At 49.1% G+C, this 21,646-nt stretch overlaps 9 protein-coding genes across 9 annotated transcripts; 5 read left to right on the top strand and 4 right to left on the bottom strand.

Annotated features, from left to right (window-relative positions):
- Positions 1-450: 450 nt before the first annotated feature.
- On the bottom strand, positions 451-1,518 carry DEU56DRAFT_919331 (uncharacterized protein; the record flags this gene model as incomplete). The annotated part of the gene is made up of 3 exons (XM_041358257.1): positions 451-912; positions 988-1,108; positions 1,238-1,518. The coding sequence occupies 3 exons, from the start codon at positions 1,516-1,518 to the stop codon at positions 451-453; spliced, it is 864 nt and encodes a 287-aa protein (XP_041201673.1).
- A 261-nt stretch (positions 1,519-1,779) lies between these two features.
- Positions 1,780-5,054, bottom strand: DEU56DRAFT_919332 (uncharacterized protein; the record flags this gene model as incomplete). Its single annotated transcript, XM_041358258.1, has 4 exons — positions 1,780-2,147; positions 2,211-4,071; positions 4,131-4,421; positions 4,476-5,054. 4 exons carry the CDS (start codon positions 5,052-5,054, stop codon positions 1,780-1,782), a joined length of 3,099 nt encoding a protein of 1,032 aa, XP_041201674.1.
- A 224-nt stretch (positions 5,055-5,278) lies between these two features.
- Positions 5,279-8,080, top strand: DEU56DRAFT_761615 (uncharacterized protein; the record flags this gene model as incomplete). Its single annotated transcript, XM_041350566.1, has 8 exons — positions 5,279-5,602; positions 5,675-6,694; positions 6,742-7,192; positions 7,246-7,283; positions 7,342-7,518; positions 7,565-7,708; positions 7,771-7,952; positions 8,008-8,080. 8 exons carry the CDS (start codon positions 5,279-5,281, stop codon positions 8,078-8,080), a joined length of 2,409 nt encoding a protein of 802 aa, XP_041201675.1.
- A 412-nt stretch (positions 8,081-8,492) lies between these two features.
- Positions 8,493-9,997, top strand: DEU56DRAFT_840600 (uncharacterized protein). The gene is made up of 6 exons (XM_041354955.1): positions 8,493-8,518; positions 8,564-9,039; positions 9,086-9,461; positions 9,529-9,594; positions 9,657-9,699; positions 9,758-9,997. The coding sequence occupies exons 2-5, from the start codon at positions 8,846-8,848 to the stop codon at positions 9,672-9,674; spliced, it is 654 nt and encodes a 217-aa protein (XP_041201676.1). The 5' UTR covers positions 8,493-8,518; positions 8,564-8,845; the 3' UTR covers positions 9,675-9,699; positions 9,758-9,997.
- A 450-nt stretch (positions 9,998-10,447) lies between these two features.
- On the bottom strand, positions 10,448-11,490 carry DEU56DRAFT_919335 (NAD(P)-binding protein; the record flags this gene model as incomplete). Its single annotated transcript, XM_041358259.1, has 5 exons — positions 10,448-10,726; positions 10,785-10,809; positions 10,871-10,906; positions 10,963-11,410; positions 11,460-11,490. 5 exons carry the CDS (start codon positions 11,488-11,490, stop codon positions 10,448-10,450), a joined length of 819 nt encoding a protein of 272 aa, XP_041201677.1.
- Positions 11,491-12,329: 839 nt separating this feature from the next.
- Positions 12,330-15,016, top strand: DEU56DRAFT_174362 (WD40-repeat-containing domain protein). The gene is made up of 6 exons (XM_041344910.1): positions 12,330-12,401; positions 12,459-13,540; positions 13,595-13,663; positions 13,718-13,969; positions 14,023-14,271; positions 14,330-15,016. Exons 2-6 carry the CDS (start codon positions 12,488-12,490, stop codon positions 14,771-14,773), a joined length of 2,067 nt encoding a protein of 688 aa, XP_041201678.1. The 5' UTR covers positions 12,330-12,401; positions 12,459-12,487; the 3' UTR covers positions 14,774-15,016.
- Positions 15,017-15,041: 25 nt separating this feature from the next.
- Positions 15,042-16,467, top strand: DEU56DRAFT_895932 (uncharacterized protein; the record flags this gene model as incomplete). Its single annotated transcript, XM_041356408.1, has 2 exons — positions 15,042-16,071; positions 16,123-16,467. Exons 1-2 carry the CDS (start codon positions 15,259-15,261, stop codon positions 16,465-16,467), a joined length of 1,158 nt encoding a protein of 385 aa, XP_041201679.1. The 5' UTR covers positions 15,042-15,258.
- An 865-nt stretch (positions 16,468-17,332) lies between these two features.
- DEU56DRAFT_174384 (uncharacterized protein) lies at positions 17,333-18,083 on the bottom strand. The gene is made up of 2 exons (XM_041344911.1): positions 17,473-18,083; positions 17,333-17,417 (listed from the first exon to the last, which is right to left on the bottom strand). The coding sequence occupies exon 1, from the start codon at positions 17,965-17,967 to the stop codon at positions 17,566-17,568; it is 402 nt and encodes a 133-aa protein (XP_041201680.1). The 5' UTR covers positions 17,968-18,083; the 3' UTR covers positions 17,333-17,417; positions 17,473-17,565.
- Positions 18,084-19,193: 1,110 nt separating this feature from the next.
- On the top strand, positions 19,194-21,640 carry DEU56DRAFT_984995 (WD40-repeat-containing domain protein; the record flags this gene model as incomplete). The annotated part of the gene is made up of 5 exons (XM_041360026.1): positions 19,194-20,234; positions 20,289-20,357; positions 20,412-20,663; positions 20,717-20,941; positions 21,009-21,640. The coding sequence occupies 5 exons, from the start codon at positions 19,194-19,196 to the stop codon at positions 21,423-21,425; spliced, it is 2,004 nt and encodes a 667-aa protein (XP_041201681.1). The 3' UTR covers positions 21,426-21,640.
- Positions 21,641-21,646: the final 6 nt, after the last annotated feature.

A 21,646-nucleotide genomic window follows, 5' to 3' on the forward strand; every position in this document is an offset into this window, starting at 1 on the left:
GAATGTTTGGTACATCGCGGAGGAGATAGAGTTGAGGGCTGCCCCCAAACTGGGCTCGAATACGGGATGGGAATCACGCGCACTCTGAACTGCACTCTCCTCAAGACCCATTACCCTCCATCAACGATTACAATGTAATCCTTCAAGCTATCTGCGGCGTTTATCCAACATGCGTTTCAACATCACCCATCTGCAACACGGGGGTAAAGGGTCTGTGGGGGGCGAGTTGAGGCCAAAAAATTAGTAGATACTAATAAGGTGAACACATAGTAGCGTACCCCCTCTGCGAAGGTAGTAGAAGCATCCTTGTTGTTGAAATCAAGTGACCGTCCGTGCCACGTTTGTATATGCTATAGCGGACCTCGCTGATATCAATCCAGGGTGAGACTTGATCTCCACCGGTCCCCAAACCTCAAGCTCTTCTTGATGCGGGATGGGATGAAGTCTTCGTTAATCTAGCGCGGGAGAGCTGAGCGAAGTTGTTGAATAGTGGTATCCCCTTCGTTTCGGTTGTTGCCATTTAATTCGCTCTTTGAAGGATATGATGAAAGCGTAATCAATGTCTTGATGGCCGTCGCATGTGTTGCTTAGCTTCCGCACCATGCAGTTGGTATCTGAGGAAAGCCCGCATTCTCCAACCCATTTGGACACCGGCTTCGCTACCACCATCTCATCTGACTCTATATCCTCCGGGGGTTGTGCTGTGACGGTAAGGTGTAGATCTGGTATATTCGTCGAATCCTTGTTTTGGATGCGGTGATTGAGGTGTACAGTGGTGTCGATCAGGAGCTTGTCGTAAGGGATGGCTTCCATGAACTTGTTCACGGCCTTCGCAAGGTGCGCAGCTGGTTGTTCATGGACGGGAAGGGGGGCATGATGTATATATCTTGAGTATCCGCGAAGTAGACGAATCTGTAGTAAGAAATAAGACGTGGTCAGTGTACGCGTACGACTCAGCTACTACTCTAGTGTTTACTTTGCTCTGACTTCAAAATCTCGCTCTTCCGATGTAAATGCTACCACCACCGCGTACTCTGCAGGCGTGATATCGGCGATGACCTCAGATAACGGTAAATATGAATCTACGATACTTAACGTGTAGATCGGCCTACAATTGTATGAGGTTGAGGATGTTGGAGTGCTTCAAGGACAATGGCGCAATGGTCTTCAAGTTTGTGTTGATGAATGGTCAGGAAGAAGATTTGAATGTGTAGTAAGCGATCTGAGAAATACTAACCTAAGCTTAAAGAATTCGGGATTATCCAAGTCTGTAAATTGAACCCCGAGTGTTGTCTTTATTGCTGTCTTGAGGTCTTCAAGGATTTGCTTGTCTTGAAGTTCTGTTTCCGTTGGAACATGATTATACAAGGAACAGGAGATTTTCTCGAGTTGTACACATTGAGGAGGGAGGATCAAATTCATTGAGGGTGATCTTGAGAGCCAAGATTTTGAACTCTGTGAGAGCTTAGAATAAAGAGCTGGAAGAGCCATGCCAGTGAGATTGCTGGTGACAGGCATTGAGAGAGGTAGTATGATGCTGACAACCAGTGGGGGTTGGCCTGTCAATCATCTCCATTGATGACTGGAGTTTATTAGTCAGCTGAGAGCCACGTGTCGTAAGGTAGCGCTATACAGCGCTACACAGCAGGTCCTCGTACAGTCTAGGATTGTGCAGTGTCTTACAGTGACGCATAGTATCATACATCGAGCGCAGAGTGCTTCAATAATTAATATCAACTATCATCTTCATACCATTGAATCATAATGCAAAAGACTACACTAGTTTGAGATAGCATAGTAGAAGTCTTTGTTGATGTACTTATTTAGGAAGAATGTCTGAGCAAAGTGAGCACTATTTTGTGCTGTTAAACGAGAATCAGCAACACGACCAAAGCGGGGGATAATTTGAGCAAAAGAACGAAGTTGATCTAGTGGGAGGATATCACCGAAGGGAGTCCCTGCTGATCGCATTGCACGTTTTAAAACATGCATCTGTGTTGTGCATTCCAGCAAGCTTCCATGACGCTGAGGCATAACATCTAGGCGCTGAACATAAGTAAGAAAACGCGTGGCCCAAGGGGCACTACCAGGTTTTCCTCGTGGAGGAAGCGGTTGCATGATAAGGTGCACCTCAACAACATCATGGCCTGCAAGTTGCTCGGATGTCAAACTCGGACACAAGTATACAAATGGACATCTGAGAAACATACCTTTAAGCCCACTAGTAGGCCATTGTTCACGTCCGGTGTCATCAACAGTGAAAATAGCAGCGTCATAACGCCCATACTTCCAAGTTGCGCTCGGAGGATGCGCGTTGACTGTGAGAGCAGGAGGAGTGATTGATGGGCTGTGGTACGATGCCTGCTGCACGCGTACTTTAAACCAGACCATAAGGTCATTAAAAGGAAGAGGTGCATCAGGCAATGCTCGGCGTTGTCCCCTCAGCGAGTGGACGTTCTGAGCCATGCCCTCTCGTTGAATATAGTCAGCGAGTGCTCCCCGCAAGTCAGGTAGAGAGAATTTTTCAGCGACGACATCGACTGGTATGCGTCGTATCGAAGGATCGAAATTCAGGTGGATTGCTGCTGCACCGACCACGAATGTGCGGAGAGGTCTGGCTACTTCAATATCTGAAGAGAGTTGCTCTGCCTTCTTGAAGAAATCGGTCACTACACGCTTCGGCCCCCAGAGATCATCCAAACCTGTCTGCAAGTTTGATTTGTCGGCGTGTGGATCTTCGTCGTGCGACTCGTCATGATGTTCCGAACTGGCGTCCGTCATTCGAGAAGTAGAAGCTTGTGACTGTGATTGTGAACGAGCGATTATTGATGTTGCAATCTGGAAGTTTCGACATTTCTCTCGGCGATCAAGAAACCGGCATATTTGAGCATCATAGTTGATGTTGTTGGAGGAATCTGCGGGATCCTTGATTAGGGTGATGTGAGCGTGCTCTGTGGTGTCAGCAGACCACTGCAAGAGAGAGCCGACTTGACGTATGCTGGGCTCGACACTCTGCATCAACTCCAATTTGGGTATATGCCAGTTGTCGAGGACCTGTTTGCTCTTTGCACCTCGACGTGCACCGCAAGCAATGATTTCTTGCTTGTGTTCGTGAAATTCCTCGAGGGCACCGAGAATCTTTTGACAATGCGCTTCGTCGATCGTTGTCGCTTGCGATATGTAGCGAAAGTCCATCAGCGCGCGAACAGCTATCACAACACTACGGGGGGCTGCGTCGGCAATGAGAGCAACAATATAGCGTTGCATATCACGTTGGGCTCTTCCAGTGACTTGTTTAAGCTTGGAAATGCCATCCTTGAAGTGTCGGAACGTCGTGAGTGGTTGCGAAACGGAGAAGCGAAAGTCTAGTTCCTGTTCGCCAACAGCTGCAAGACACCACTTAACATCGTGATCATAGAACTCACGGTGCCAGTGATGCAGGGGTTCGGGAGTGAAAAATACATGCGGATCCGCAAGTGACCAATCACGCCAGAATGGCTGGGCTACGCCACTCAGGCGGAATGGAGCGCATGCATTAAAGTAACCTTCGACGTCGAGGGGGTCACAACTAATGCTCGAAAGCTGGTCGAGAGTCATTTTAGCTGTTCGAGGGGAGTGCTGGAAGGCGTCTCCGAAGTTTTCATACATAGCCATAGTGATCGGTGAGGTCTTTCCTCGGACACATGCGAGCATGCATGCCTCGGGTGTATCGACAATGTACGAAGCTAAGGGAGTGAAACAGTATCTGAGGTTCCCAAGTGGGTCCGACATCATCCGGCCGATGCGTGCAGCTTGCTTGAGCGGCTCTAGCACGATATCTAGACACTGGTGGACTAAGCGGGCTTCAAGAACACTCTGCATCCGTTTCACTGGATGCAGAAATTCAGCAATTGGAAGCAGCGCTGTTAGGAGGAAAGCATGTGAGGATGCCTTGTTTCGAGTTGCCATCTTGATATTGGCAAGGCTGATCAGGAGCGGGTGAGCGACACGTCCACCAGTCATGTTGGTGATGTTGGTCTTATCAGAGGACAGTATGATGCCTAACAATGTCGCACCATCTGGAAGTTGTGACTACGATGAGATGTGAGAGTTAGCAAGTTGGAGACCATTGATAGTCAGGTATGTATTACCTGCATCGACCATGCTGCGTCACCTGTCAGCCATTCATTGTAAATTCGTGATGTGCGTTCCACTGTGTGATATACACGTTGCGGCGTGACATCTATTTCTTTAGCAAACAACGGGTGGCTAAAAAGCGATTCGATACAATCCAATGGATCGCGCCAGTACAAATATAGCGGCTGTTTTGTTGGGTGAGTGGTTGAGACTATGCGGTACTGCCACTTCGGAACAGGAGGTAGCAGCTCAGCACGACCACGCAACTCCTTGGCTGTACAAAAGGAGAGAGACAATGCTTTAATCTGCGAAGAAATCAGCACTTGTGACGGTAACATGCCAGCTGACTCAAGCCGTACTAATTCGAGCTCCAGGAACTCATCTATGGCGGCCATACTTAATGACGAGCACAGGAGAAAGCTGCCGAGCTCCCAGTCCTGACGGGACGCGAATGGATAGTAAAGGTTGTCCTTGCGATATGCTGAATAGGGATCCATATTAAACCTGTCCCAAAAGGTCTGGCCGCGCCGATACACTTTCGCAGTGTTCCTGAAGCGCTCGACGTAAGGCTTCTCCGAAGCTTGGCTGCCCAAAGGCTCTTCAACCGACCCTGGCAGGTCACTCTCCAAGCCCACCACACCTCCCTCGTCACCGTAGAAATAGCCCGAGTCATTCAAATCCTGAACATGCACCATTTCCTCACTATCAACTTGAACTTGAAAAGGGCTTGGTGTTCTGGAATGACGAGGGTTGGATGACGACTCAGATGGGCCGAGAGTTGCGTGCTGGTCCGCGAACTGTGAGTCTTGCAAGATTTGCGCTGCATCCTCAAGCTGATCAACCCATCGTAGACAGGATGTAAGGGGCTGGCTCAGGTGTTGTGAAACAGCCCAAGCGCTCTGAAACTCTTTCAAACAGTTAGGGCAATTAGTTGTCATTGAGATTGAGCAGGGAGTCGGGACGGAGGTACTAGTGCTGGACTTTGCTACTGTAGTACTAGTACGTAACTCGTGAACGTGTCGGTACGATTCGGATTCGGTAGTACTACCACTTAGTAATTAAGCACCATGCTGGTACCTACCCATGGATGCTGTAACTATTATTTAACCTGATTTTGAAGGTTCATCTTCTCCATCACTCGCCTACTAGTCGTGTGCTTACCATGGGCCGACAGAGGGGGCAACAAGTCGGAGTCCCGTCGCTTCAAGTCGTTGAATCAGACATCGACAATGAACCAGTGACGTCGGTCCAACCTCCCCGTCGTCGTTCCAACCGACCTGGTGCTGGTGCTGGAGGAAGGAATTCTCAGCTAGAGAAGATAGGAAATGCTCTTCAGACTCCGGCCAGAGCACCTGGAAAATCAAAGGTTCAGAACGTCGTTGTCCCGTTTGATGAACCTGAAAATGCGATGGCTCCGGTGGCAAAGAAGAAGAGGGGAGGAAAAGCTCCTCGGCAGCTTGAGACTCGGAGAAACTTAAGTGCAATAGTAAGTACCTGCTTGGTTGATGTTCATTCCTGAAACTGCATCATCACGGCGGTACTAATGTTTGGTATTTAGCAGGAGGCATCCGAGTCAAACCCTAGTGCTGCAGGTCCCACACCTGCTCTACACGTCGCGGATACGGGAAGGTTTGGTTTGCAGGGTCATCCAGTTCCCTCAACATATGTTGGTTCCAAACCACTCCAGTCCCACCAAACAGATCCTCAGCCTGATTTAACGATATCTCCTGCCCGGCCCTATGTCCATGATCATGGTACCTCTCAAGGTGCTTCTCGCAGCGTCTCTCGTGGTATTTCTCGTGGTGCTTCTCGTCGTGGTGCTTCTCGTCGTGGTGCTTCTCGGTGTGGTGCTTCTCGCGGTGCTTCTCGAAGTGTCTCTCACGGCGCCTCTTATGGCGCTCCTCATGACCATCAGGCTGATGAAAGTAGAATTCCAGCTGTCCAGCATCCTGCTGGTGCTCGTATTGTTTCTCGTAGTGTTTCTCATTCTGTCGTCAACCAACGCTCGGGCTCATCTATTCCTATTCTCAACACTGCTGTTCAGCGGGAGCCATCAGCGACCATGACACCCCACCATACCGTTGCTCGCACTCCTCCTGCTTTCGGTTCCTTCGTCAGTCAAAATATGTCCATCGTTGAAACTGAAGAAGGTCATGAAGAGGCGGACATTGAAGAGGATGAAGATGACATTGAAGAGAATGAAGATGACATTGAGGAGGGCAGAGATTTTGCAGAAGATGATGGCGTTGATAACGAGCTTGAGGGTGGAGATTTTGTGCAAGACGATGATTTGGATGAGATTATGGAGCACGAGGAGGATTTTTACGGGAGTGACACCGTCATGCACCCCCCACATCACGGTGATCAAACCTATCGTGGCAGCACGCAAGCAAGACACCCTACGCAAGCACCTGATCATAGCGTGTGTTCACAGGATGAGGATGAGGATGGCGCGGGAGTGGCTGGCATGGACCGTCATGATCGGAATAACCACACCACTAGCAGGACGGCGCCAAAGCGATCCGGTCTACAGAGTACTAACAAACAAGTTCCGAGTCTTTTGAACGCTCCCGTAGTCGTAAGTACTCACCCATACTATCGCCATGTATTGACACTGTTTTTCAGCCAAATATCGATTATGATATCCTCCAGGCTCACCACACGAAAAATCGTCGACCACGTTCTCCGTCCCCTACGTATTTGAGCAGTGCACGGAACCACCACCCGAAGACCAAGCGTGCTCGCACAAGAAACTCCCAGTCAAGCGATGACCGTGACTCTGACCAGCAGGACAACTTGGAGGATCTCAATGAGGTCGATATCGATAGTGGGAGGCGCCACCGCACCAAGAACGCGAAGGGTGCTGCTACCAATCGTGATGCAACTAATGTTGGGTTCTACCCATCACTCTGGCAAAAACTCCTTGACCGCGCGAAGGCTAATTTCAGGCTCTATATTGCTACTTCAGTCCCATTCCCCGACAAAGAGGAATCCATCGGTGGTACCGGAGTCTGTGGTGAAGTGATCGCGGAAGCGATCGTACAGTGGCAAGAACAGAAACGCAAACTCGAGAAAGGTATTTTCTTTTCTCTAATTACAGTGTTACTGCCCACTGACACACATACAAAGGCTACTACCCTGAGTTCAAAACGGGGATGGCTACCGTGGTGAGTGCTCCGATTTTTACCAAGATATATTTCCATTAACTAAGTCACACGGATCTAGGTCTTTAACGATGCCGCGACATTCCGCAGCAAGATCAAACAGATTGTACTTACTGTCGTTCCGATGGTATATGAACTCGCCCTCGGCATCAACGGGAATACAACTGATAGCGTCAAACTCAAGGCAACCGCTTTGCTGAAGAAAGCAATATATTTGCATGGCGAGCCTGATTCTGAGGTACATTGTTCGTCGTCCTTGATATTCGATTCTAAACATCTAGTAGGGTCGTGCATCTAACTTTGCAAACGACGCAGTTCGCATCGTTTGCCATAAGTCATTTTATGACAATGGATCCAAATCGCTAAAGCATTTCGCCGAGTTTCAGAAGACCATCCCGCCCGCAGCGCTCTTCCTCGTTGGGACTATTGTGAGTGCGCCTGTAGTATGCTTAAACTTGAAGTGCATTCACTGATTCTGAGTTTATCCTAGATTCGCAATGTCATCTGCATCTACAGTAAATATGGCCAGGTGAATCGCACCAAGCAGACGCCTATCGAGGATTCGGAGAATTCATACGATCGCATTTCTACGCTGTTCAACCGCACGAACAAAGACGCGTATCACGGGCCGAAACTTCGTCAAATGCTCAAAGCTTGGGCATTGGAAGGCATGTAAGTTTCGGCATGATTTTTCATGGCAGTAGCAGTATATTGACCATCGAGTTAGGAATGTACATGGCGCCGGCCTTGGTGATCACGAAGGTGACGACAGCTCAGAGTGGGATGTTGATCTCGCGTAGTTTTACATACTACTACTTACTAGTCCTATCATTTTATTTTGAATTGAATTATCATTGGCTTCGTATTAATGCGCTGCTAGCATGCAAGAACAAAAACTATACTAGCAGTACTGGTAGTGTAATAAGAGTGCTATGGAACACCATACACCACTGTATGACACTGCATAGCAGGTTTGTGCTATACAGCGTCATACAGCGCTACAGTGTTGTGCAGGATTGTGCAGCGCTGTGCCAGCTGTACCCGACTGCACAGCATGACACATCCGAAGCACACACTACGGCTCGGCTGCACATGGGGGGACCTTCCTGCGAACCCTGAGTCACTGTACGGCAATATGCAGTGCCACATACCCCATTTGGGTTTTGCTGATGTCAGACGAAGAAGCTGAAGAAATTCAAGGTCCTCTTCTGAAGAGACAGGCAACCGCACCTCAACAGGTAAGAGTACCTCAGTCATTTTCATTTATCTCACTCGATGATTAGGTGGTTTCAACTCCTGCTGCGGACAAGGCGGTTGTCTGTCCTAGTGATGGGTGTGACGATATTGTGTCCCAAAATCCCTCAGGAGTGGTCATCGTGAAGTCCGCAGCATACCAACGCTGCTTGAATCTGCCGGGCGGCGAATTCAGCCGACAGACGCTCAAGCTAGAATTGGAACTCTGCATCGCCATCAAGAATGACCTGAAACGTGAACAACACCTTCAATCTGCACGCGCTAATGGGTGGTTAACGAAGATCAACTTCTTTGCTGTTTATGATTCCGCTATGAAGCTCAAACCCGATCTTGAACGACTCATCATTGATAAAGAAGCAAAGGAGCGTTGTGTCATTTACAAGGCACTTCTGATAGATCTTGCCGAACAAGGCTATGGAGTCGAGGTTGATAAACGACTGTCTTTTCTTGCACGGTTGAAAATATTCGAGCTCGGACCAATTTTCAAGAAGGCGCGGCCGGGATAGTAAGTCACTGACATACTCTTTTGTCATTATGTTAATTATTGGTAGCTACGGTCCGAAGGGCAGTATAATCTTTCGTACAACCATCAACAAGCTGTTTGACCCGGTGCGGAAGGCCATCCCCACTGACACTTTTGCTCCACTCTCCTTTGAACAATACACTTATTTTGTTCTCATTCCTTTCATGGCCACCCGACTTATCGCTGACGATCGAGGGTTCACTGGCGATCAGCAGCAGTGCACGCTTGAACAGGCCTTCGACATTATGGTTGCCACTGGCGATGTTGGTGAGACGCTGCAGGCCATCGATGAGGAAGGAAAGGACGAGGGGTTTGATAATGTTCTCATGAAGATCACGCTCAACAAAGTGACCAAGTTAGACTATCTCCCAGCGGCGTCCCCTCAGCGAGAGAAAGGCCGAAAGGTTCGTTCGATGATGTTCTTACGCTGAGCAAGTCATTGCTGATATCTTTTGGGGCGGATTTTTTCAGCCGACAGCTCGTCAACGTAGTTCAAAGCAGTCTAATGAGTCTGCATGTCGGCGAAGTGCTCGTCTCGTGAGTCAAGATACGGTCCATAGTCAGTTCAGGACTTACTGAGTCTCCACACCCATCGTCAGGCTTTGTCCCAACGTTAACGGGTTTTATGGCGTCAAATTTTCGGTATACCAATCATCGCAGCTTCTTCCCCTGGTTTAACGGTACTAAATTTGATACACAGGTTCAAACAGACCTCTGCAGAGTCCGTGCCCCCCTCTACTGGTGGCTTACAGTGCAACTGTCTCCCACTCTATTGTGCGATGTTTTCACGTCCTCCTGCCATTCTGCGGTCCCAATATCTTGGCCTCCTTGCTAGCCTGTGCCTTTAAAATGTTACTGGTGTCCCTTTGCTATGCTAGACGGCGTGCTTATTTTTATTATAAGTCCATTAACTAATGTAATTCTGTGTTTTCCTTCATTACCTTGGTGTGAATTTCAGAGCGTGATTCCAGCACAACTTCAGCGTATTTTCAGTGTATGTATTCAGAGTATGTATTCAGAGTGCGGAATCAGAGTATGCTTTCAGAGTACGGAATCAGAGTATGCTTTCAGAGTACAGAATCAGAGTATGCTTTCAGAGTACAGATTCAGAGTATGGATTCAGAGTAAAAAACGGCAATTTCAGCACCTCTATTTCAGCTCTTAATGCTCTTAGTTTCACCGAATTATCTTCTGATTTCACCTAGTGAATTTCATTGGAACTACTACCCACAGTGGACCTCTCATGCCGGCTTACAAACACTTTTACTTTTGATCACGACTTAGTACTTAATATTTAATGCCCAGCTTGGGAATGGTCTTCATAAATTTCAATGTCTCACCCGCAGTTCGTTGCTCAAGCGCTCAAAGTCAGTCGTTCAGCACAATGTGATCACGCTCCGGAAACTATTTTCAAAGTCTTCATCTTATGAAGCACTAGACCCTCCTGCATACCCTTGTGCAGGTCCTCATCGTCCATCCTCGTCATCGACCAAATGCGCTTTGTCACAACCTCGACAGAATTCAGCAGATCAGTATTTATCAATGCATCAAACCCAGCACGAAACTTCGTCGTCACGGCTGTCGGTTCCGATGCATACAGTGCTGAAGGCTCGAGCATTTCACTTGATATAATGGGTGTGCGCGTCCAACCTGGGTGGACATTCATAAACTGTATAACCACTCAGTACTCAACGCTCTGCGGCTGCTATCACTGTCCAGTTACTCACCCGAATATTCCAAGCGGGAAGCTTCCTGTGCCAGGACTTCGGTGAACGAATCCAAGGCTAAATAGTGGTGAGTCAAAGTCACACACTGGCACTGTGCCATAGATGCAACGTTACCTGCTTTCCTACGAACACCAAATACTTCAGCTAACGCTTTATCAAACAGCACCAACATACTCACGTAGAGCTATAGAATCCGATCATTGGGGCCCCTGTGGTTGCTGCCGCGCTCGATACTTGCACGAGTATGCCCCCAGCACCTTTCGGGTTCACTTCTCTAAAGAATCTCATCGCCTCGAAGCTTACCGTTACCGCACCCCAGAAATTGACATCCATTAGCACCTTGGCACGGTCCATTGGTGTCCCCTCCAGCTCTTGATAGAACGCCTGCCCCGCATTGTTATACATGACATCGATGTGCCCAAAGGCGTCCTTGGCCTTCGCGAAGGCAGATTTGACCTGTGCCTCGTTCGTCACGTCCATTGGAAGTACTAGGAGCTGGGTGTGCGGGTATTTGGCGACGAGGTCATCAAGGACGGAAGGCTTGCGCAGAATTGTGACCGCAATCTCGCCGTTATGCAGGACCTCTTCCACCATCGCCCTGCCGAACCCAGAGGAACAACCGGTAACTGGGAGCAGTTAGTGATCTGCACGCTGAGCAGTTGCGTGCCAACTCACTCAACCAAACTCGAGGGGTGGATTGTGCCATGACAATTCTGCGTGTGTTGCTCATGCGCCAATACCATGGTGCGAGTCGCGGGCGGGGAAGTTGATTCCTGGGATCATCACCGTGACCCAGGGCATATCAGCTGCGCCATCCATAAAAATGCGACCAGCAGGAATCGGACGGGATGGCTTGTTCTTGTGGTCCCCTCCGGATCCTGGATCTGGTTTGCAATGTTGAACTGCAATAAGTGAGACCATATCTACAAAGCGGTATACCAAGTGCGGGTGGGGTCATGCTTTGGAGTCGCGCATAACGCAAACGTGGAATGTGTAATTGAGAAAAGGGGAGAGACGCGACGCGTAATGAGTATCACATACGACAGGTGGTTCTAATATCATTTTAAAATACGCGGACGAGCAGAATCACTAGGGGATCAGCAGGTGTGAGAGGTCCGAGAGATGTCAGCCCTTGCACGATGCGAGGGCAAGCCTTGCGTGAGTCTTGAGAGGCCGCTTGGAGCAGATTTCAAGAGGCCGACCCTGAGGGCTGGCAGAGGCTGGGGACCTGGGATGGACAGAATTCTCTGCAGTTTCTAGTGCTCACACATACCTTCTGCTCTCTATTTCTGTTCTAGACCCTTGCGTTCGTTTCTTGAACGACGTGAATTCAAAGTTTTGATATGTAGTATTTGTAGCAGAAAACCGAACTGGCCGATTCACTTGATGACTCAAAGGTGTACGAAGTCCTCTTACCTCTTGTGGACGCGTGACGCTGACTAAAGGAGCGCGGCTGTCTGGCTTTCCATTAGATAGGAATCATGGTATGAGAAGATCGAATGCCATATTGGGGCATGAACCCTGTGCATGGACAATTACTATTAGCGTCGCCTGCAGATCATGAGACTCGCCTACCTTGCCAACTTGCCCCCCAACAACAGACCAGCAAACCAATCAGTGAGTACTGATGAACTTGTTCACCCAATGATTGATTACCAACCGCGGCAAAGTCAGATTGATCCACCAGATTGCGGCAACAAGCTATGACTGCTGAATCATCTGCAAAGCCCACTATCGAAGAAGCTTTGGCTCCAGAAGAATCCAAAAGTCCAACTCCAAAGCAAACATTCGAAGGACATGAGGACAGGATTTGGAATTTCATCTTCTTGCACGACAATGTCCACGTTGTGAGCGGTTCCGAAGACGGCACGATGCGGATGTACAACTGCGACACAGGGTTTCTTGTCGAAATGCCCTGGAAACACCCCGGGAAAAGCATATATGCATTGGCACTTTCACCGGACGGGAAGACGATTGCGTGCGGGAGGAATGACGGAAGCGTTCAGCGGTGGAATATCGACGGGGAGATGATCGCAGGCGGTTGGACAGGTCACAACAACACGGTCCGGTCGCTTTCGTGGTCTCCCAGCGGGGACCATCTTGCAAGCGGATCTTATGATGGAACAATTCTGATTCGAAAAACAGAAAATGGAAGGGTCGTGGTGGGCCCGATCACGACGGAGCAGAACCGTGTGTGTGCTCTTGCATATTCACCTTCGGGTGACAGAATTGCATCAGGCGGGTACGATAAAACGATTTGCATCTGGGACTCGGAGACCGGCAAGCGTGTCGTCGGCCCTATCAAAGGCCAGGGAACCTGGGTGACGTCGTTGGTGTGGTCGTCGGACAGCACAAAACTTTACTCCGCATCCGACGAATTCGCACGTGTTTTCGACGGTAAATCAGGGGAACAACTTCATTCCTTCAAGCACGACTATTTTTTGAATTCTGTCGCACTTTCACCCAAACACAATGTTCTGGCGTGTGTGGGCTATTCCGGTACTGCCAAACTATGGGACACAGAGTCCCTTCAGCCACTCGGCCAGCCATTCAGCCAGGATGATACACTTTACCATGTGTCATTCTCTCCAGATGGGCACCATCTAGCATATGCCGGAATTGACAACAAACTCACTCTCTGGTCTGTCAAAGATATAGCTCCTCAGCTTGTACCACCCATACTTCCTCAGCAAAGTGACAAACAAAGCATACAACAGGAAACTCGGCCCAACTCTCCATCATCATCATGTCTCGACGTTAGTGCTTTCACGTTTGACTGCCTGTCTTCCTTGCTCACAGTGCTGTTGCAGGCTGATGCTACTGGCGGTGATGGTATCGTTGATGTGAGGTGCGATGATCCATACAGCAACTTCTTTCAGGTAAAACTTGTGTTTCTCGTGCAACTGTAAAGTACTCACAACGAGCACTTGTAGACTTCGCACCAATCTCTTCCATCGGTAACGCTTGGGTCCCAACTCCCCAACCTGTTTTCCGCTCGCCGCTTCTTGAATGTCTTCTCTCGCCTTCACCCACCGGCAGATGAGTCCGTGCCAAAAGAACGCTCGAAGCGCAAGTTCTTCGCTCGTCGCTCAAAGTCATCCCTGGGGCTCGCAACCATGAAAGTAAACCAACTAGTACTAGAAGGGAAGGCGGGAGAAGGAAGAGGCAAGCAAATTAATAATGATGTAAGTGCTATTTCAGCTCTCCTGCAATGTCACCTCAACGCGACGGCTTTCAGCGTAGTTACGCGAATGATCCGCTCAGTGCTAGAAAGGATAAAGGCATACAGCGAGACGAGCCTCCCACGGACGCGCAGAGCCCACCATCTGATGATCCCACTCGCCCCGACAATGTCGATAGCAAAGACAATCGAAACCTCTGGAAAAGGATGATGCGTTCTCGAGTAAAAGACCCCTCTGACACCAACATTGCTCCAGTTATGAAATGTCCCGAGGTCGTTGAGGTATATGCTGTGCGCGGGTTCCAGGTAAGCTTCAATTTGGTCTTCTGCACACTTTTATTCTTACTAGAGACGGAATTCGCAGAGATTTGTTGCAATGAAGCGGGTACGCAAGTCAAAGCCATTGGCGGTGACCGGCGATGTTCTTCCCGTAAATGCCAGCTCGTCACAGCCGAGATCATCGTCGCAAGTGGTCTCCATACAGGCAGGGCCGCCATCGCCCACCATTGTCATGAATGGAACTCAATCTTCACAAGCTACTAGAGGTCCATCATTACACGCACCCCCATCGCATGCCATGGCTGTCACTGTAGCTCGATACGCACCCCCATCACACGCCGTGGCTGTCAACGTAGCTCGATCGTCGCAAGCCATTGGAGGTCCAACATTGCACGGGTCCCCATCGCGATTTGTGACCAACTACTACACCAATCACGACTCAGATTCACGCTCGAGCATCGAAGGCTCCTGCAACAGGTTTCTTGATATGATATGTTTCCCCTTTGGACGCTACCACAATGATTCTTAGTGTTAGCTGTTTTCATGCCTTGTGTAGGTTGTATCCTTCCTTCGTGTTGAAACTTTGTTTTTCGCATTGGCTATCAAACTCATTTTGCCGCAATCAGTGATCACATTATTTTCTCTCGTATGTGTTAAGCTGACTTCTGTGACTACATTGTGTTCCATGGGCATCAGAACTGTCCTCGATATTTTTACACGTGTTCTACTACGGAAACACCTAACGGGCGGCTTCACTTGATACATTAACCTCAAAAGCGGTTGTTTGGATCTAAAGTTTGCCAAACAAACCTGCACAGCCCTCTCACTTGTTTACTGATGAGTCGTACTTAGTGACTAGATGGCTGCGAGATGACCAGAGAGGGAGCGGAAGTGGAGGAAGACATGAAAGTAGGTAGGGGCCACCAGAAGAAGCAGAAGATTTTGGGGTGACCACGTTCCTTTCTTCACGATAAGCCACTGCTTGCCTCATGTTCAAACCCTTGTCAACTTGCAATGGACTTCAAAGGCTTCAAGTATGGAACAAATCGTTTCAGCATTCGTGGTCTCCTTGCAGCTATTTCCCGTTTGTTCAAGAAAACTCCTTCCGACGCCCAGGGCGTGTTCACCCTAGGCGTTAGCAAGAACGACGTAGGAACATGGCAGATAATTATCTTGAACAACGATATTTCCTCCCGGTGCCAGCTTGACCGCATGGTCTACTGCAAATGCACCGGCGACAAAGAGCATGAATTTTTGCTTCTCCATTTTCGTCATCCCATCCAACAGCACGCCGTCTCGATCTTGGTTATAGACCGCGTGCCACTGCGTACGGATCATACACAGAACAACAATGGCTCGTCGAAACAGCTCAGGCAGTCATCATCCATAGTCTCGCCACCAGTATATCCATCCTCTACCTACGATTCCGTCTTTACAACCCCCAGCAAAGGTGCCATTCAATCATACCTACACAACACTTATGGCCCGTACAAGAAACTAATTGACCTCGAATTCTCCGCCTCCGCTCGCCCATCCGCAATTCAAGTGACCATGCTCTTGTCCGCTCTCAACAAGCATTCTCCGCTATACGACCTCTACCAACATCAATGCTATTGGTACGCTCATACTGTCTGGGAGGCACTGAAAAAACTCTTCCCTGATTGGCGCGAGACAACGCGGTGCCAGGGACGCTCTCGTTATCTTGGGCTCAAGATCGAGAAGGCACATAGTGTGGAGGTGGTTTGCGAGCAATACCACATCCTGTGGGCGCGCATCGTGAATGCGCCAGAAGAGAGGAGAAAAGCAAAGGAAGATGAAGCTCGACAGGTGAGGTTCCTCCGAGAATCAGTTACACTATTTACCCATTTATTTTCACAGTTGAGGATGGAAGGTTGGGCGCAAGGTCAGGCAGAGATTGAGCAAGCACTAGCGGAAGCGGCAAGGTATGCAGAAGAAGTGGCGAGGCAAAAAGAAGAAGTGGCGAGGCAAAAAGAAGAAGTGGCGAGGCAAAGGGAAGAAGTGATGAGGCAAACAGAAGAAGTGACGAGGCAAACAGAGGAAGCGATGAGGAAAGCAGATGAAAACACACAGCGGGTGAGGTTCTTTCCAGACTTCCGAGTGATTACACTATTCACTCATCGATTCTTGCAGGTTATAGGATACCAAGCAGAAATAGACCAAATGCGAGCAAGAATAGCTCAGTTCGAGCGCCAGGCAGCGTGATGATAGAGTCACAATTGCTCTAATTTCCTCGTTATCAACGTGCACACTATTCATATTCAAACTAAGTTGCGGTGTACCTTAGAGCTTATCAGAATTGACCTGGAAATAAACTCTGTTCGATCAGGATGCAACTTTGACTCTGGACGAGAAAGGAATAGTTCTCGCATTTCCAGTAACACGAAAAATCCCTCCGTTTTCAAGGTTAAGGGCACATTGCAGTTGACTTGCAGTGTATAGCGCTGCATGAATGGCACCGATCACACTCGTTACAATGGACATCGACATCTGTGTTTGTCATGCTTCTCTTCCGATTGAAAAAATGTCCCCAGATAGCCACTGCGACGCATGTCGATAAGGTCCTCCTAACTATCGTAGAACTGAGAGACACATAATCAGGGTGTCGGGATGACGAGGGACGGGCACAGGGCGCACACGATGTGGGGTACTACGTGGAGGCAATTAAAGGAAGGTCGGCCGTACTCGCGAGCACTTCTGAAGTTCTGATTCAGGGCGAAGAACAAATGAATATAGTGGTAGCACAATATACTTTGCTGTACTTTTCATGCAGCGCTCGCGCACGTTTGGCTTGGGGTCAAGTATCGGCAGGTCAAACAAAATTTTGATGGCGTCATTTACACCAATCTTCCTGAAACATCAATGTCACCTTCAATCCTACAGTGTTGATTAGTTAGCTGAGCCTGAATGACCCGCGCATGATTTGTCCACCACGGAGACCACAACCAATCACTAGGCGGCTAAGTGATGAGCGCTGCTAATAAATACACATCAGTGAGCCGGGGAAAATCAAGAACTTGACCATCATGGTTGTAGATCTTGCAGCGATCGATGGTTGTATCGCGCAGATTTGGCAGGCGCCATTCTGCTTCACGTGTAGAGTTGGGCATCAATGCTTTGTGCGTGGCCAAATCTTGCTGGGGCACAATGGATCTCTGCACCATACATATCAGTGAAACGATTCCATGAAATAGAGCGGGAATCGCGTACCTGTATCTTGTACCAACGAAACTTTTCCTTTAGACAAAAGGCGTATGCACCTTGGAATGACAGTGCACTGGTTCGGCGGGTAGCAGCCTAAAACTACTTCACCAAGACCAATCTTCTTCGTTGATATCCTCTCAATATCCACTGCAGAGTACGTGAGATTTGAAAGTGCAGTGTTTCCGCACGATTATGGCACATCTGCTGAGCACGACTGTCGGAAACCGACTTCGAACAAGTACTGTATTTCTCAACAAAGTTCAGTAAGTCAGCGACGAGCGAATTACATACGTGCGTGGCGATTACATCGAAAACTCCATCAGAGTTGCTTATGATATGGAGTCCATCTTCGTACGGCACGGACGAGTGATCATCGGTGACGGATCCCGAAAAGCGTCGAAATGCTACTCGCAAGCAGCATTGATGCAAGACCCTTTGTAAATCACACGCGACCCAAACGGACCAGTAGACCAACCAGTGAATGCTGATCGACTTCTTCATCCAAGTAATTAATCACCGACCGCGGCAGAGTCATATTGATCGACCAGATTGTGGTAACGGGCTATGACTTGCTGAATATTCTGCAAAGTCTACCCTCGAGGAAGCTTCAACCCCAGCGCGAGCCAAAGGACCAACTCCAAAGCACAAGTGTCAAGAACACGAGAGGGCGATTCGGGATTTCGTCTTCTTCTACGACAACGTGCACACAACGAGCGGTTCTGAGGATGGCACGATGCGAGAGTGGAACTGCGCCACAGGGCTTCTGTCGGAGACTCGTAGAAAGGAAAAAGCGGAAGGATATATGCGCTGGCACTTTCACCAGATGACAATGTTCGTGTGTGCGAGGGGGGAACGAAAGGGTTCAGTAGTGGAATACTGTCGGGGAGATAATCGCAGGCGCTTGAATAGGTCATAGCGGCCGGGCGAGGTCGCTGCAAAGCATATCGATAAGGTCCTTCCAGCTAGCATGGAGCTGAAAGACGCGTAATCAGTGTTTCGGAGTGACACGAGAAATAGACCCAGGGTGAACATGAGGCTGTAGGGCACTACATGAGGGCAATTAAGGAAAATCATGATGGGCTGTACTTGAGAGTACTTCTGATTTAGGGCGAAGACACAATCCAGCACCAGATGAATACACCGGAAGCAGAATGTACTCACCTGGTATACCAAAATTCCCTTGCGCGCTCTGTGTCCTGTACCTGTGCTCAGCTATATCGCCTCGCATATGTTATTGTGGCTCGTTCTGGAGAATGCCGGGAGGGGCTATGAGTTATTGTATTGTCTTCTGTACAGTAGTAGGCCTATAAACGAGTAAGAGAACATTAGAGTTCGGAGTACATACGAGCAGGAACATGGATAGATAGACGCGGGAAGCTATGTTGCTGAACGGTCGTTGTGTTGCCTCGAATATACACCGAAGCGTAGTTCACGATACTGGAGTGATTAGAATTGGGTAAAGTGTATAGTGGGGATCGTGGTTTGCAAAGATTAAACCAGCCAAAATGCTGTATTGCGGCATAAACCTGTGAATGGACGATTAGCGCCGCCTCGTGGAATGCATGCCTTTCGCCTACAGGACATATTAATTCGCCTATCTTGCCAACTTGCCCCCAAACAACAGACCAGCAGACCAACCAGTGAGTGCTGATCGACTTGTTCATCCCCATAATTGATCACCGACCGCAGGAGAGTCAGACTGTTCTATCAGATTGCGGTAACGAGCTATGACTTCTGAATCCTTCGTAAAGCCCACCATCGGGGAAGCTTCTGCCACAAAACAATCCAAAAGACCAACTCCAAAGCAAACGTTTGAAGGACACAAGGACACGCCGATTTATTATTTCGTCTTCTTGCACGACAACGTCCAGATTGTGAGCGATTCTCAGGGCGGCACGATGCGGAAGTGGAACTGCGACACAGGACTTCTGGTCGGAAAGCCGTGGAAGGGCGAGGGTGGAAATATATATGCACTGGCGCTTTCACCGGATGGGAACATGATTGCGTGTGGGAGGGTTGACGGTAGCGTTCAGCGGTGGAATACCGACGGGGAGATGATCGCAGGCGTTTGGGCGGGTCATAGCGACACGGTCCGGTCCCTTTCGTGGTCTCCCCGCGGGAACCATCTTGCAAGCGGATCCGACGATGGAACAATTCTGATTCGAAACGCAGAAAACGGAACAGTTGTAGTGGGCCCGATCAAGACGGTGCTAACTCATGTGTGGAATCTTGCATATTCACCTTTGGGTGACAGAATTGCATCAGGTGGGGACAAATCGATTTGTATCTGGGACACGAAGACCGGCAAGCTCGTTGTCGACCCCATCAAAGACCTGGGAGATTACAATGTGACGTCCTTGGTGTGGTCGTCGGACAACACAAAACTTTACTCTGCATCCGACCAATTTGTTCGTGTTTTCAACAGCAAATCAGGGACACTACTACATTCCATCGAGCACGACCATGTTTTGTATTCTGTCGCACTTTCACCCAAACACAACGTATTGGCATGCGTGGGTTTTGACGGTGTTGCCAAACTATGGGACACAGAGTCCCCCCAGCCACCCGGCAAGCCATTCAGCCAGGATGACACACTTCACCATGTGTCGTTCTCTCCAGACGGGCACCATCTAGCATGTGCTGGACACAACCAAAAACTCACTCTTTGGTCTGTCAAAGATATAGCACCTCAGCTACTCCCTCAACAAAGTGACGAACGAAGCATACAGCAGGAAACTCGGTCCAACTCCCCATCATCATGCCTCGACGTTAGTACTTTCACATTTGACCGCCTGTCTTCCTTGCTCACAGTGCTGTTGTAGGCCGATGCTACTGGGGATGATGGTATCATTGACGAGAGGCGCGATGATCCATACAACAACTTCTTTCAGGTAAAACTTGTGTTTCTCATGCAACTGCATAGTACTGACAACATGTAATTGTAGTCTTCGCGTCAATCTCTTCCGTCGGCGACGCCTGACTCCCGTCTCCTCCACCTCTTTTCCGCTCGCCGCTTATTCAAGATCTTCTCTCGCCTTCACCCACCGGCAGATGAGTCTGTGCCAAAAGAACGCTCGAAGCGCAAGTTCTTCGCTCGTCGCTCAAAGTCATCCCTGGAGCTCACAACTATGAAAGCCAACCAACCAGAGCCAGAATGGAAAGCGGGAGAAGAAAAGGGCGAGCAATGTGACAATAATGTAAGTAGTGTTTCGGCTCTCCAACAATGTCACCTCAACACGACGGCTTTCAGCGCGGTTCCACGAATGATCCTCTTAGCGCCAAAAAGGATAAAGGCAAACAGCGAGACGAAACCCCCACGGACGCGCAGAGCCCACCGTCTGATGATTTAAGTCACCCCGACAACCTCGATAGCAAAGACAATCGAAACCTCTGGAAAAGTATGATCCATGCTCGAGGGAAGGACCCCTCCGACGCCAACATTGCTCCAGCAACGAAACGTCCCAAGGTCGTTGAGGTATATGCTGTGCGCGGGTTTCAGGTCAGCTTCAGTTTCATCTTCTGTAAATTTTTATTCTTATTAGAGACGGAACGCCCAGAGATATGTCGCAATGCCGCGGGTTTGCAAGACAAAGCCATTGGCAGTGACGGGCGATGCTCCCCCCGTAGGTGCCAGCTCGTCACAGCCGGGATCATCGTCGCAAGTAGTCACCGTACAGGCAGGGCCGTCATCGCATGCCGTGGTCGGCAGCGGTGCCCAATCTTCGCAAGCTACCGGAGGTCCATCATCACACGCATCCCCATCGCACATCGTGGCCGTCAATGTAGTTCAATCTTCGCAAGCCATTGGAGCTTCATCATCGCACACGTCCCCGTCGTATTTCGTGACTAACTACCACACCAATCACGACTCAGATTCACACACGACCATTGAAGGCTCCTTCAACAGGTTTCTGGTATGGATGTGTTATCCCTGTGGACGCTACCACAATGGTTTTTAGTGTTGTATGGATTTTCTTGCTGTGCGTAGTACTAAGTTGTACCCTCCCTTCGTTTTGAAACTTTGTTTCTCGCGTTGGCTATGAAACTCATTCTGCCACATCAGTATTTTCTCTCGCATGTGTTTAGCTGGCTTTGTAACTACATTCTGTCCCATGAGTATCGGTTCACCTATCTTCAGCATTGCATGTGCACTTGTTCTACTCCTGAAACACCCAACGGG

Source organism: Suillus clintonianus, assembly GCF_016758775.1.
Source record: "Suillus clintonianus strain FC179 chromosome Unknown DEU56scaffold_163, whole genome shotgun sequence".
NCBI classification, from domain to species: Eukaryota; Fungi; Basidiomycota; class Agaricomycetes; order Boletales; family Suillaceae; genus Suillus; species Suillus clintonianus.

What these genes read in the sequence shown, in the direction of transcription:
- DEU56DRAFT_840600 (XM_041354955.1), top strand. Translation starts at nt 8,846, where the DNA reads ATGAAGCTCAAACCCGATCTTGAACGACTCATCATTGATAAAGAAGCA. An exon ending in AAGAAGGCGCGGCCGGGATA is followed by an intron (nt 9,040 to 9,085) that starts GTAAGTCACTGA and finishes AATTATTGGTAG; the next exon opens with CTACGGTCCGAAGGGCAGTA. An exon ending in AGCGAGAGAAAGGCCGAAAG is followed by an intron (nt 9,462 to 9,528) that starts GTTCGTTCGATG and finishes GGATTTTTTCAG; the next exon opens with CCGACAGCTCGTCAACGTAG.
- DEU56DRAFT_174384 (XM_041344911.1), bottom strand. Translation starts at nt 17,967, where the DNA reads ATGAAGAAGTCGATCAGCATTCACTGGTTGGTCTACTGGTCCGTTTGG.
- DEU56DRAFT_174362 (XM_041344910.1), top strand. Translation starts at nt 12,488, where the DNA reads ATGACTGCTGAATCATCTGCAAAGCCCACTATCGAAGAAGCTTTGGCT. An exon ending in CATCATCATCATGTCTCGAC is followed by an intron (nt 13,541 to 13,594) that starts GTTAGTGCTTTC and finishes GTGCTGTTGCAG; the next exon opens with GCTGATGCTACTGGCGGTGA. An exon ending in ATGCTGTGCGCGGGTTCCAG is followed by an intron (nt 14,272 to 14,329) that starts GTAAGCTTCAAT and finishes CGGAATTCGCAG; the next exon opens with AGATTTGTTGCAATGAAGCG.